This window comes from Zootermopsis nevadensis, unplaced genomic scaffold, assembly GCF_977971745.1.
Source record: "Zootermopsis nevadensis isolate Lab colony 2312 unplaced genomic scaffold, Znev_1.0 Znev_ptg000061l, whole genome shotgun sequence".
NCBI classification, from domain to species: domain Eukaryota; kingdom Metazoa; phylum Arthropoda; class Insecta; order Blattodea; family Termopsidae; genus Zootermopsis; species Zootermopsis nevadensis.
In genome coordinates, this window is record NW_028259192.1 from 25022 (window position 1) to 40129 (window position 15108).

The 15108-nt window shown below is 41.0% G+C and overlaps 1 protein-coding gene across 11 annotated transcripts; it reads right to left on the reverse strand.

Moving 5' to 3' along the window:
* Positions 1-1049: 1049 nt before the first annotated feature.
* Positions 1050-13383, reverse strand: LOC147871134 (transcription-associated protein 1-like). 11 transcript variants are annotated; one of them, XR_015532564.1, is made up of 10 exons: positions 12967-12981; positions 12061-12490; positions 11310-11459; positions 10728-10825; positions 10176-10263; positions 9711-9931; positions 9141-9352; positions 8393-8606; positions 6075-6213; positions 1050-1366 (listed from the first exon to the last, which is right to left on the reverse strand). XR_015532564.1 is itself a non-coding variant. In XM_087340372.1 (10 exons), the coding sequence occupies exons 4-6, from the start codon at positions 10738-10740 to the stop codon at positions 9763-9765; spliced, it is 270 nt and encodes an 89-aa protein (XP_087196498.1). In that variant the 5' UTR covers positions 10741-10825; positions 11310-11459; positions 12061-12490; positions 13330-13347; the 3' UTR covers positions 1050-1366; positions 6075-6213; positions 8393-8606; positions 9141-9349; positions 9711-9762. The 11 variants fall into 11 exon arrangements, 6 of the variants coding, with proteins under 6 accessions (XP_087196498.1, XP_087196495.1, XP_087196494.1 ...); XR_015532561.1 differs by lacking the exon at positions 12967-12981 and adding an exon at positions 12869-12956; XR_015532563.1 differs by lacking the exon at positions 12967-12981 and adding an exon at positions 12664-12678.
* Between the last annotated feature and the right edge of the window lie 1725 nt (positions 13384-15108).

The window sequence follows — 15108 nt, forward strand, 5'->3', positions numbered from 1 at the left end:
CGAAACGCGAAGAAAACTAAGAATTTTCGAAAAAATTTGAATTCAGCTAAGACAGGTGAGGCACAGCCCTAAACAAGCAGACAAGACTTGGGACAATAACTTCTCAAGACTTGGGACGAGTGACTTGTCAAGACTTGGGACAAGAACTTCTCAAGACTTGGGACAAGAACTTCTCAAGACTTGGAAGTGGTAGTGTCTTGTGTGAATCTTGTACGTAATTGCCAAAACAAACCTCTGCCTTGTATTAAAAGTGGTAGTGTCTCGGTTGAATCACGCACGTCATTGCTAAAAGAAACCCCTGCCTTGTCTTGGAAGTGGTAGTGTCTGTGTCATGACCTTGACCTAACAGTGACATCAATGTTACAAGAGAATAATCACTCTGATAACTGATGAAGATGTGAGGGCGAAATAATGTACAACAGTGGTCCCCAACGCGGTGCCCGCGTTGATACGTAAAGAGGTTATACTGAATAATAAAGGCCGTTCAACCATGAACATTATAAAATCAAAGCACAGTTCTCTACGTACCAATGCCCATCTTGACGATTGCGAGCAGCAACATCATCCTACTCTCCCAAATTTGAAAAACTGGCCGCTGAAATGCAGTGCCAAACATCACACTAACTTCCCACTTGAGTAATAATAATTGTACTTATAAAAGTACGTATTTTTGATTGCGTGGTTTCTTGTATCAATAAACGTCGTGTTGTTTTGTGTATTATTTGGTGTCCATATCTTATTTGTCCAGAGAAAAGAAAATTTGGCTTTGTTAATTGGTTGGCGCCCGCCACGATCTCATAAACTCTGAAATGTGCCCTTGGGCAAAAAAAGGTTGGGGACCACTGACGTAAGGCAATACATGCCAAACATTACCATCAGTGCGTTTGGTGTAATCACGCACGTCTGCTGATATCGAAGTTTCAACGTTCCTACGTGCGGACATCCGTATATCCCATGTACACATAAGATAGAGATTAAATACATTTCTTTTGTACATTCATGTATGTCTGATGGTACTCATGTTGATATGGGTTGCCATTATCCACACATTGAAGGCAGATTCAGATTTATTTATGACGGATTTTGCTCGACTGTCTTAACTACCACGCACCGTGGGACATAGCCGCAGAGCTCGACCGTCCATGTACGACGCAGTGCGAAGAATGAATCAATAAGAGAAGGGGGGGAACTCCAAATTAAAATATAAATAAACATCAGCAGCTTACCGTGTCTCGTTTGTGTGCGGTGTGCGGTAGTTGGCTGCCTGAGTCAAAGTCACACGGTGCGTGATATCTGACTGGCTAACTTCTTCGGTGCGTGCTACTTTCCGCGTTGCCTGACAGCACAAGTCCCTCGGCGATACCGACTACATAAGAATAAAATTAAGAATATATATACGCATGTGTATATAAATATGGATATATATTTTTGAGAGAATAAGAAATTTGGGTAGAATCAAAAAAGAGTAAAAACATAATATAATAAGAAATCACATAAATTACGTTGCCGTGGGTTCTGTGTGTGCGCGCGAGTGCGGTGCATGCTACTTGGTCGGTCGAGTTCCGAGTCAATGTCCGGCGGTGCGTCGTAGTCAGCAGGTCCCGTTCTGAGGCAAAGTCAGACGGCGCGCGGTAGTTTTCTGTTTTGCTTGGCACCAAACCCCCAGACAATAAATCAAAAGGAAATGACAAAACTCCAGAATAACGTACTTGCGAATGTCTGCTGGTTAGGTAACTAAGAAATCAATCATATAACCAGCAGACAGTTCATAGTCACCAAGTTTGTGCAAACGTAAGACATGCGAAACAACACTGATAAATGTCAAATCACAATTTATAATAAGATGATAAAATATTTAAAATATCATTTCACGTTCCGCATCGAATGATCGATTTAGAAATTGGAACGTCTCTTACGACATGTTTCGGTTATATTTAACCGTCTTCAGGTATAAATTAGATTGGTAAATTTAAAACTCGAATTACAACCCTTTACAATGTTATGCAGTTTATGGAAGATGTTCTTATCAGAATTACTCTTATATATTAGAACGAAGGTATTGTTTTTTATATGGCGTGGTTCATCTGATGTTCATTATTAGTCTGTAAAGCAATGATTTAAAGAAAACATTAATAAATATGGAGTAATATAGAAAACAAAACGATGGAAGTAAATAAATGATAAAATCAACATAAAATGCATCAGCTTGAGACTGGGAACAAGCTCTAGGGGAAAATAAATCCAAAAACGTAACCAGATTAGAAGTGGTGGATTTGGATTTACTAAAACCATGTTGACAAGGGATTCATTTAGAATTAAAATTATAAGAAACATGGTATGTACAATAATTTCAAATATTTTGGAAACATTATTAATTATGGTAGTAGGTCTATAGTTTATAACAGAAATAGTTTTGTCTTCTTTTTTGAAAACTGGAACAATAGCTGCTTGTTTCCACAAAGTGGGAAATTGTTGCTGAGAGAAGCTAAAATTGAAAATAAATTTAAGAATAGTAGCAAGGATTTCAGAACCCTTAATAATAACTTGGTATACCATCTAGTGCAACGCTTTATAGCATTACGAATATGTCTGCGTTTGCGGGTAATATTTTCTTTGCGATATGGGAATGAAATAAAAGTAACGAAATGGATATATGGCTTTTATTTAGCACAACAAATATACAGCCACCTACAGATGCACCCGATGCACCCTAGTCAAACAATATCTATGCCACTGAACTGGTAGCTAGCTAAGAACACAGACAAGCCAAATCAACTCATCCACATGAGAAAGTACCCTGCTTTGGACGCAACCAAACCCAACAAACCTAAGTTACTAAGGACGTATGCTGTTACGGACACAGCCTAGCCCAACAAACCTGAAGCGGATTAGACGAACGAATGAAGACAACTGTGGACGCAGCCTAGCCCAACTAAATAAAGCGTATGCAGTAGTATCCCGTTTCGGACGCAGCCATCTCCCAGTAATCTGTTTCGTACGCGGTTTACGGAAAATAACTCTGCTTCGAGCAAAGCCTTGCCTAAGCAACATATGTTCGTAGTGAGGTCGGTGAATGGTGGTGACCTGTCAAGTATGTGTAAGAAGCCTCCTGAGCATAGAGCACAGCCAAACTAAATTATGCCCATAACAGAGCAGATCGCTGCAGAAAAAATCGTGTATATTGAAATTAAACAAAATTTTTGTTTTGAATCGTTTAATTCATTTGCAACTTACATTTATTGAATACAGGGTAGTGGTATGAGAAGTAGGATACATATGGCTTTGAAATTATTTGAATACCTCTTGCAAATGTCAAATCTATACAAGTTTTCCCTTGCGTGGTTGGTTTGTCCAAATTATTCACTAGTTCAAGTTTAAAGAATTTCTGAAGGTACGCACATCAGAGTTCTAAATTTTCGTCACTATTATATTCTAGTTCGAATGTTCGAACGTTTTCACGTCAAAAAGTATGGCCAAACATATCTGGAACTGAGCACGTAACCTGCGACGGACGTAGCCTACTCCAACCAATCTATGCAATTGAGCCTGTATCCTGCTTAGAACGCAGCCAACTATCAGAAAATTAAACACGCTAGGATGTAGCTCGCTTGCCTCGCAAAAATTACCGATAGCCTTAACCTGCTTCAGATGCAGCCTTCACCAACATACGACTCCCACGTACTTGATGCAGCCTCGGCTAAAGAACCTATTCACGCTTTGGACGCACACTAAAGTAAACAACCTATGCCAATCAGGTGGTAGCCTGTTTTAGACACAGCATAGCCCAATCACCCAATACACTCGAGAAAGTACCTTGCTGTGGACGTAGCCTAGCCACACCAACCTATGCCTCTAAGAATGTAGCATTTTAGGGAGTTGTCATCAGACCTCACTTTATCATAACTACATATCAACTGTATGATACTACAATTTTAAATTCAGTTTTACTTAATTGCATCTTTCCTTCTGTATCTTTATCAGTTGTATTGTACTATAAATCATCTTGTATCTTCTTAAATAAGTTGCCTGTCTGCTTCCTCGCACAAACAAGAAGCAATGACAATACAAACACATTTACAGATCACTTAATGTTACTGCTACAGTGCGCCGGCCATGCATAAGCAACATAAGGAACCCATCACCAGTAGAAGGAAGAATTAGAACTTTGTTAGTCGGTTAATAGACACACAATATCTTTAAGAGTGATCTGTTAATGTGTATGTAAGCATCATCTGTTGCATTTATGGCTTCCCATCTCATGAACATAATGTACTACTTCAACTTTAATAAGTGTTTGCCAGAAATGTTTTAACGCTTAAAGATTACCATAGTAAAGTGAACAAGTTAAATAAATTTCTTTATTTTTCTTCTATCTAAATTAAACGTTAAGAATTAATTTAATTCAATTTTTCTGTATTTGAAACAATTTATTATATTTCAAAATTTCATGTGCTCTTAAACATTCTTTTCTGTGCTTCCGTGCACTCCAGTTCTTCTTAAATCACTTTCTTTCAATCATTCTTGTGATAGACTTCCTAAGATATCAATTATAGTGAGCAATTAGCCAGCTACGGACGCAGCATAGCAAAGGACACTGCCTAGTACTATCGTAATATCCACGTTACAAATTATCCTCCTCTGGACGAAGCCTGACACAACAAACCTATGCAAGTAAGGCAGTAAGCTGCTATGGACGCGGCCTTCAACACAGTCGATCTCTTCGGACAGAGCCTTGTCAACCCAACCTGTGATTTATTCAGCCACTAGGAATCTATGTACGCAACCCAGACTGACCAATGTTTGCCTGTGGTCTTGTTGCCTTCTACGGCCACAGCTGGGCCAAACTAAGCACGTGAAAAGATTTATTGCTACCGCAGCAACCTAGGATTAATAACAAACCTCTACAGTGGTGGCCTATTTCAGACACAAAGTAGGCAAGCAAACATAAACCTAACTGGTACAGCACTGCACATGCAGCATTACCAAACAAACCCATACAACTGACAAGGCACACGGCTACAGACGCAGCCTAGGCTAAGCAAGATATTCACGTCAACCAGTCGCCTGGCATGGACAAAGCATCGCCCAACAAAACTATACATGTCGACCACTAGCCTGATGGCCAGCTACTGACGCACTCTAACCCAGACTTCTTAAGCCCTGCAGATGCGGGATAGCCGAACGAAAGTGTGTACCTGAGATCGTAGCCAACTACGGACACGGCGCACCCTCAACAATTCATGCAAGTGAGCCAGCATCCTGCTACCTATTCACGCAGAGCACGTACCTTGCTGTTTCTATAACCTACAGAACATGATGTATCACCATTTTCTTTTAGCCTGATTCCAACGCAGCTGCTCCTACTCCTAGTAAATCCAAGCTATCCTCCAAGAGCTGAAAATCTCGAAGACGCAGCATACGCAAACTACACCGTGACCCTTTTCGGGTGGCCTGATTCAAACGAATCCACAATAAAAACATACATATGCTAGTGAACATTTCGGTAGAGGTGGCGTGACATGTGAGAAAGTAGGTGTGCCTCTTCGCAAGCAGAAAAGACTAAAGGCTGATGGATACATGCCTACGCTTCCGACCTCCTTGTCATAGTAGAGTAGTAGTAAACTATGTCTTATGCAGGAAATGTCTGAGAAGTGTTCGCCAAAAAACAAAATTGACAGCACAATCTTCCACGTGCCTCATGGTGGTGGTCCAGGGGGCAAGTAAACAGAGCGAAATGCACAATGCAACCAATTTCCTTCCATCCATATCTCTGCTTCTTAAAATAAATTAAAAAATAAGTCACTCTGCCTCAGTCTCTCCTTGAGGCTGACACTTGCCGTGGTGAGCCTCGTGGTCAACCAAACTCAAATACTTTACCTACTCAGAGTGTGTCATACTCTACATTTAATGGGGCTACACGCAATCTGCCTACCTCTTTGACCGTTCTAAACAGCCAACAGAGGGCACATGTCAATGTCTGATTTCAAATCAGAATGAAATTTCAAAATTCCTTTGCGTTCGTCGGACTCCGTTAGAGACAATAATAACTCTACGTGATCGAAAAAATCAACTACCTTTGCACGTTGCACCAAGTACTGCACCATACGCCATTCAAAGTAAGCTAATGAACGATACCGCAACACACGCACAAAGAGCCCTTCGCTTCGAGTCCCCTCCAGAACACGCCGCGTCCACTGGTACGTGTCCGATGCACTGGCGTACATGAAACACAAACACAGAATATAAGTCAAACATACCAACCACCGATCGCCAATGCTCAGAAATGACATCGATAAAATGGAAAGAAAACAAACCTTTTAACAGTATCGGCCTTTCTGAAGTTAAAATGGGGAGGTTCTTGGTGTCATTACATCCACCGGCAATCCCATTTTATGTAAACTGGATGTAAATGAACAATGATAAGGAGATATAAATACAATATCAATTTCAAAAGAATCAAACATGAGCAAACATTTACAAAGTTCAAAACCACGACAACGAAGACTCAAACGATATCTCAACCTCTCACAAGAAATAAATAAAACACTCTCTCAAAAAAGAGAAACTCGGCCTCAGTCTCTCACCGAGAGATAGGGCAGCTATCTTACCTATCCTAGAAAGCCCCTTTCTTGACCAAATTAAAATACCAATGCCAAACACATAAAATGAAGGCAGAGCTACCTCCAATGGAAAACATGGTAGAATACTATTATTATTATTATTCAGTGTTCTGTCTTACAACAGGTCCATTGCTTTGCCCAAAAAGAACTCTCCAGTTTTCCCTATTCTCAGCTTCTCATTTTAATTCCTGGAACTTCATCTTCTTTCCTTGTTTCAGATCGTCGGTTAGCTGTATCAGTCTTCTTCCCAGTCCTCGCTTTCCTTCAACCTGACCTTCGATGATGCCACTCAGTAACCCATTCCTTCTCGTAATGTCCGAGCCAGTTAGCTTTCCTTCGTGTAATCGCCTGCAGAATGTTTCTTTGCTCGTCGACTCTCCTCAATACTTCTTCGTTGGTAACTCGATGCGTCCACCTGATCTTCTCTATTCTTCTCCAACACCATATTTCAAAACTCTCCAGGTATTTCTGTTCCTTCATCCTGAGTGTCCAGGTCTCTGCTCCATACGTAACACTTCACTAGTTTCTTCTTCATCTCCAATCCCAACTTGTTAGTGAGAAGTATCCTCTTCTTGACGGAAAACTGCCTTGGCCATGGCTATCCTTGCTTTTATTTCCTTGGTGCATAGGGCGTCCGTCGTGATTATGCTTCCCAAGTACTTGAAATTCTCCACATTCTCCAGCCGTTGGTTTCCAACTACAACGTTCAATGGTTCTGCTCTCGATGCCATCCTCATTACCTTTGATTTTTCAATGTTGATTTCCATTCCATACTCTCTACCTGTTACCACTAACTTGTCCATCATGTTCTGTAATTCCTCCTCTTCCTTCGCCAATACTACCAAGTCGTCTGCATACTTTACAGTCATTATCATCTTCCTCCAATTTTGAAGTCTCCACAGCTTCCTTGGCAAGCCATTCCCCGTACAGGTTAAAAATAAGTGGTGATACGCAGCATCCCTGTCTTACACCTCTACCTATCTCAACGCTGTTGGTGTCTCCTGAGTCCAGTCTCACGTTGACTTTCTGCTGCATGTACAGGTTTTCGATTAGTCTTCTATCTCTCCAATCAATTCCAATTCTCTGTAGGATCCTCATTAATTTCTTCCATTTTACTCGATCGAAAGCCTTCTTCCTGTCGATGAAGCAGGCACATACTTCTTCCTTGACATCGAGAACTCTCTCTGAAATTATTCTCATAACTCCGATGGCATCTCTGGTTCCTCTTCCTCTCCTGAATCCAAATTGGTCGTCTCCCATCACTCTTCTTTTCTAGTCTTTTAGTCAGTATGGTAGAATACTAACATCAAATAATTAAAGAAATACATGTCTTTGACGGCCCCTACACCTCATGTAAAGCAAATAAATTCACATTCCATTTTGAGAAGACATTTTTTGTCATGGGTCTATTTTAGGTTAAGACACCTTATATTATTAGGTCTGCCAGTACTCCACACCACACCCTAATACTGTCCTTCAAACTGTGAAACTTGTTCCAATGCAGATATCAAAACATCTTGTAAACATAAACAAGATCTTTACCTAAATTGACAGGTATTTCTACTTACAGACCAGTTTCATTACCAACGGCATTCTCTAAAAAATTTTCAAAAAGACATGCAACAACGTGCTATTGAATTTTACACACAAAATCTTAAGTGAACTAAATAATGAAGAGCATGTTGGTGGAATATTTCGCTATCTTGCCAAAGAATTTGATTGTGTGAATCATGAATTAGCACATCTGATAATCATATTTCTCGTATACTTACACAATGCATGTCAAGTTGACACAGAGATAAATCTCTCGCAGACATGAGGTCCTTCGTGATAACAGCCGATTGATTTCCTGTCGTCATATCAGTGAGCCACCATAGTGTTTCTGCACATACTCCACTCTTTTCCTGGCAAGCAGTAGTCATGTCAGGTGACGCATCCTTCAACCTCAGTAAAGTCCCATGGATCAATCAAGCTTCTTCTCTGCAGCTATTACCAGAAAAAAAATGCAATCACATTCAACACATCACCTAATTTAAAGGTTTCATAACCGATCCCCTTGCTCAAAATTAACCAAAAGCACAGAAAATATCCCAGCAGCTCCGGTCACTGTGCACAATACTCACACGTCAACAAAACTAAATTCCTCACCTTGGCAATTACTCACTTATTAATTAGTAAACACATCACATTAAAGGCTCCACAGCACTACACACATCACACATGTAACAAAACCACTCATTAACAAAACCTTATCACAAATAGTCACCACCCTCGTCTACAAGCTATACCTAACCTCCAATTTTGATGTCCTATGAACAATATATTCACTAGAGAATCATGAATGCCTCTAGCATACCACAGATACTGCAATTATGCCAATCTCTCACCGCACATAGGTCTTTCAACATATCAAATCTCACATTTAAGTTCACAACATCTGAAGTACCTAATAAAATTGGACAGACTCATCTCTCTCACACGACAACCACATCAAATACATTCTAATGCTCATGTACTCACACAACGAATGCCTCGTTCAGACTGATATCAGTTTCTTGCGGATACGATGTTCCTTCTTTGTCCCAGCAGGTTTAATCTTCTGACATCAAGTCGGTCTGCCAACTGTTGCCGCACGTACTTCAATGCTTGTCTGGCTGGCAGTACGCAGGTCACGTGACAAACAGCATGGTGCTCAGTAGAATCTGAAGGATCATTCTGTTTCTCGTAATCTGCTACTCCCAGAAAGAGAAAATACAGTCACATTCAAGAAATCAAGACATCACACTCTTCTAAGAGCACACAGTTTTACTTCACCAAGCAGTTAACACTCCTACCTTAGCCAATGAACAAGCACCTTCCATTTTCAGAAGACAAATTCTGTCAAGTTCATTACAAACCCATTCACAAGTTAACTTTAAATACGGGTCACGACAGTGTCACAACCAGCGACCTGACAAATTCTGAACTCCCTCACTCACAGATTCATACTGGAGCCTTTCTTTCCTCCCCCCCCAGCAAATTTAAAGCATTCGCCAAGTGGGCCATTATTCCACACATCATAATACTGCAACTACAAACTCTACAACTCACACACATCACGTCAGTCCCACGCAACTTCTGTTGCCACTGATTCAGTGGATATTTAACGAACAGTTCGCTTGCCGTCTGTTTGGAGCCGAGGATGTTGATCGCTGTCTCCAAGATACACGGCTCCCTCTCCTCGTGCCCCATTATGACAGCAAGGGAGTCTACAAACACCAGTCGGTCCATGCCCCTCAGGTTCGCCTGTTTTGATGTCATGGAGAAAGGACCTAAATGAAAGATTAAGAAATGGCAAGCCACTACAACACAGCCAACATCTGTAGCACTTCTACTACTAAGGTGAATTCAACCGACAAGGGGCAAGAGGTAGCCGTAGCAATTAGATTTTTTTTCCATATCACCATCAGTAATGCCACTTTATCATACCTTCTGGAAGCAAAGGTGGAAACTTCACCATCAGTAATATAAATTGTTTCAATGTTGAACAATCTAAATTTATAAAACTGAACTCACCAGCTACCTGAGATATCGCCACCATTGTGTAGTGACAAACAAGGAACACACCGTCGTAACTCTTTCATGGCTGCAGCAACAAACACTCCTACCAACATACACAACAGGCCTTACTGGCTTTTCCAGATATGAAGCAGACGCTTTCAACAAGTTCACATACTAAATGTGGTTTTAAGAGAGATTTCAGGTTCTCACAGTGGTCTTTGGGTTCTAACACCACTTGGACTTACAGAAAACCAACACAGATTATGATTTTTAAACATTTAATGGTTCGCTATATCAGCTGCAGTTATCCTTGTGACTAAGCGCAATGCCATGAGGCAGTGGGAGCATGGAGGTACACTCCATGCATTCTCAATTAAAGAACAATGTGGAGGTCAGCCTCAAAATGTGGTTCCTTAAACTGGCAAAGAAAAATCACGTTCTTCATTGTTTCTTTGTAGTCTCAACCATTTACTACTTTTCAGGAAAAAAGGTCTTCTTCTTTCAATAATGGCATTGCAATTCAGAAAATAAGTTTATTAAACAATTTACTCAAATGGATGAACTTGCCTGTGACTGCCATCTGGTGAGTGGCTCTGGCTTGCTTATCCTGCAATCTGCACGCAATCCCATGGACTGCGGAGATCTCCACATGTGGATCATCAGAACTGCAACGGCGAATCACAATGAGTACAGATAATTACACTCACATCCTAATGTTCAGTGTACAAAATGTTGGTCACAACAGTGGCCAATGCAGTAGCTGCTTCCTAAATCAGCAACTGATGTAAAAGGGACAGAGAAAATGGGAAATCTGGGTTTATGATATGAGAAAGAAATACATTACGTGCAGATGCCTCCTGGTACTGGCAGGATACTAAACACAAACTAATTGTGATACAGCCTCTAACAGGCTCACTGTACCAGTAAATAATGAGTTCTGGGTGCTCAGAGAAAGATCTATACCAGTGCCTCATAGACTGCCATGGGACTCGCTTACAATTCTGCGTTGAAAAGCCAGTGATTAACAATCTGTTATGTCATGTTAGTACCATCAGGCTGGAAAAACATCTTTTATTTTGTACACTTTTTTAATATCAAGAATGAGGTTAGTTTTACAATATTCTTCTGCCTCCAACTGCTCTTATATACCTTGGACAGGAGAAAAGCTGCTGCACTGTATTCTCATCTTCATTAAAATTCAGGGATGCCACCAAGAAACAGCAAATTATTTCCCAGCACTGACGACGGTAACGGATCCGTCGTGCTTGACTTCAGAGCAATACATGCTGTCTCCACGACCTGGAAAACACAAGCAACAGTTTCAAGTTATAACGAGTGACAACGCAGGCCAGATTCACTGGTAAGGGAAGTCAAATGTTTTAGTTACAGTAACTTTCAAGTACTGCACTTACTGTAATACTCTAAACACCTTTTCTCCACATCAGGGCGCATGTCATATTTATTTCCAGAACCTTTGGGTTTCATGGACACCAACATATCATTGACTAGACTTTTATTTTGTAAGTGGAAACAAGTTTGACAAATCTCAACAATAAAATAAAAATTAATTACCAGTATATAATTTTTCTATAGTCTATGCTAACCGTAATAAACGTCAAAAAGGAACGTATTATACGCGTATCAAGTCATTTAATGATCTTCCACCAACAATTAAAACTCTAAATGATTTAAAGGTGTTCAAGCCTGCATTTAAATTATTTTTCATACTTGAATTGCAGAATCTGAAGGTTATGTACATTCACATGTGAAACACATCCTTGTAATTGTGTCAAAAGTACTGAAGTTTATATGTATTGTATGAAATGATTTGTTCTCCATCCTTTGGTTTAGTCCTAAGAAGGATCTATGGAATGTAAATAAACTCTACTCTCTAACATACCTGAACAATGCAATTCCTTATCCAAGTCACAAACACTACAGGTGCTTTGTTCTGTCTGGTTCTTCACATCTCCAACTCCAAAAAAGCTGCTTCCCCATCACGCACACAACTTATCTTCTGAAACGCTGATATTCAGACAAATTAGTCCTCCATGTCTTCGTTGATACCAGTAAACACACACTACAGCTACAGTTCACATGAAAGTTGCTACTCAGTACATCCCCTGATCTCAAACTACTCTTTGAGACAGACTAGGCACTCCCACTAAATCTATAACCGTACACCTCCTCGGAAAGCAAGGTAATCGCACGAGGGCCTGAGGTCTTCCTTGTGGCATTGTGAGGCATGCTACGAACACCCCATACTTGGTCACTAGGAATCAAAAGTGGGCAACGGCTATAGTATCCCACATGCTTGCAGGCACTCCTACCTGAAACAATACCAAATACCAAAATAAATATCCGCATTGTGACAGCAGTCGTAACTGCTACTACGAATGCACTCTACACCTCATCAATAATCAACTGGCCAACTAAACCAACCCTCCATGCAACCACAATATTTCACACATTACGTCCTTCACACAAGGGAAAGATGACACACATCAATTCAAATTAACTTCCACGCCCTGGCAATATATATGAGAGTAAATCTGCACTGGACTCAGAATGCATCCTAGCAGCCAAAGAAATACAGAGGGGCAGAACGCCCACGCCATTTTATCATAGGCAGGGACGGCAACGTCTGAAAAACAGCGAACTCATCCGACCTCCTTGTCATAGCAGAGTAGTAGTAAACTACGTCTTACGCAGGAAAAGTCTGAGAACTGTTGGACAAAAAACAATCTTCCACGTGCCAAATTCCTGTTGCGATAAGAAGTGAGCCTGCCAAGTGTACTGAACATACTCCACTGATTTCCTGGCAAGCAGTAGGCTCGTCAGGTGACAGACAGCTTTTCCCCGAGTAAAATCCCAAGGATCAATTAAGCTTCTTCTCTCAGCTATTCCCAGAAAGACAAAATGCATTCACTTTTAACTAACACAAATGCAAAAATAAACAGCATTCTGATGACGCAGTTGATTGAACATGTACTTTTGTTCTTGGGGAGGGGGGCACACCACACACACTTCTGAGTATATAAATGTCACTTATCAATGCCGTAAACGCCTCATGGCGTTTATTTATTTGATTCCTCGGGAATCATCGACACATAACCTCAACCGTTAAACGAGAACACCCCCATCATTCCGTAACCTGATGACAGCCCACCTAGATCGCTGTTCGCACACATAAACTTACAGCACCTCCAAGACTCCGAAGACTAGATTCACGCTTACCAACACACTCTCTCTCTCTCTCTCTCTCTCTCTCTCTCTCTCTCTCTCTCTGCGCGAACTTGACCACAGCGAATTCTAGTAGCGAACCCAGTAAACTACGTATTGAGCGGGAACAGAAGGGCAGCCGAATGGCATCGGCAGTTCGAGACCCAGCGGATTCTTACAGTAGTATTAAGTGTAGTATTAAGTTCTAAATATAAAACGAGGGCAGGACTGAACCGATTTCTGATTTCTGCCCTCTAAAAAAATAATTGAGGGTTAACGGGTGGGTGGGGAGCCGAAGATGAGAGAATGAGGGAGCAGCCAAAGGTGGTCCAAACAGACATCATATCAATCAACAATCTTTAACCAAAATGTGTTCAAAGCACTTGAGTCCGGTCACAGCACTACATAACAAAAACCAAAATCACTTCACAAATAGTCTCCACCCACGCCTACAAACGATACCTATACCAACTGGAAACAGCAATAATGTCAATCCCAAACTGCATTTACTTCTGTCAACATATCATCTCACACTTACAATCACAACATTTAAAGTACATCCTATAGTTCAGGTAATTACACACTTCATTCATTGTCAGGTCAGGTTTCCTGTTCAGATATCAAGTCAGTCTGCGAACACACTCAACAGCTTACATGACAAGCATGCAGGTTTGATGGTTTGATTTCTTTTTCGACTCATATGCTTTGATGTCTGTATGTTGTTGGTATACCCCCAACTGAGCCCCCTTTTATATATTTGTGCATAACCCCCCTCATTCTATCATATTAGGCGCCCCACCCTCCCGTTAACCCACAATTATTTTTAGAGGGCAGAAATCAGAAATCAGAAATCAGAAATCGTTTGAGTCCTGAGTCCTGCCCTCGTTTTATATTTAGAACTTAATACTTAAGTAAGAATTAATACTACTGTAAGAATCCGCTGGGTCTCGAACCGCCGATGTCGTCCTCCGCACGCCAGCACGCTATCCATTCGGCTACCAGGCTCCTACAAGATTACGATTCTGGATCTTCCTGATATATCGATGCCCTGTTCTTTCCCGCCAATACGTAGTTTACTGGGTTCGCTACTAGAATTCGCTGTAGTCAAGTTCGCGCAGAGATAGAGAGAGAGAGAGTTGGTAAAATTTGTTGCGTGAATCTAGTCTTCGGAGTCTTGGAGGTGCTGTAAGTTTATGTGTGCGAACAGCGATCTAGGTGGGCTGTCATCAGGTTACGGAATGATGGGGGTGTTCTCGTTTAACGGTTGAGGTTATGTGTCGATGATTCCCGAGGAATCAAATAAATAAACGCCATGAGGCGTTTACGGCATTGATAAGTGACATTTATATACTCAGAAGTGTGTGTGGTGTGCCCCCCTCCCCAAGAACAAAAGTACATGTTCAATCAACTGCGTCATCAGAATGCTGTTTATTTTTGCATTTGTGTTAGTTAAAAGTGAATGCATTTTGTCTTTCTGGGAATAGCTGAGAGAAGAAGCTTAATTGATCCTTGGGATTTTACTCGGGGAAAAGCTGTCTGTCACCTGACCAGCCTACTGCTTGCCAGGAAATCAGTGCAGTATGTTCAGTACACTTGGCAGGCTCACTTCATATCGCAACAGAAACCTGACCTGCCTACTGCTTCCTCAATTTATTTTTATGTTTTGCCGTATCACAATGTTGTTGCACATTAAATCCCTTACCAGCTGTAACATTAACTTCACAAA

Coding starts and splice junctions, on each gene's coding strand:
- LOC147871134 (XM_087340367.1), bottom strand. CDS start 11,352: ATGAAGATGAGAATACAGTGCAGCAGCTTTTCTCCTGTCCAAG. Junction 10,826..11,309: donor CAGCTTTTCTCCTGTCCAAG/GTATATAAGAGC, acceptor TCGCCGTTGCAG/TTCTGATGATCCACATGTGG. Junction 9,906..10,727: donor TCACCAGATGGCAGTCACAG/GCAAGTTCATCC, acceptor ACATCAAAACAG/GCGAACCTGAGGGGCATGGA.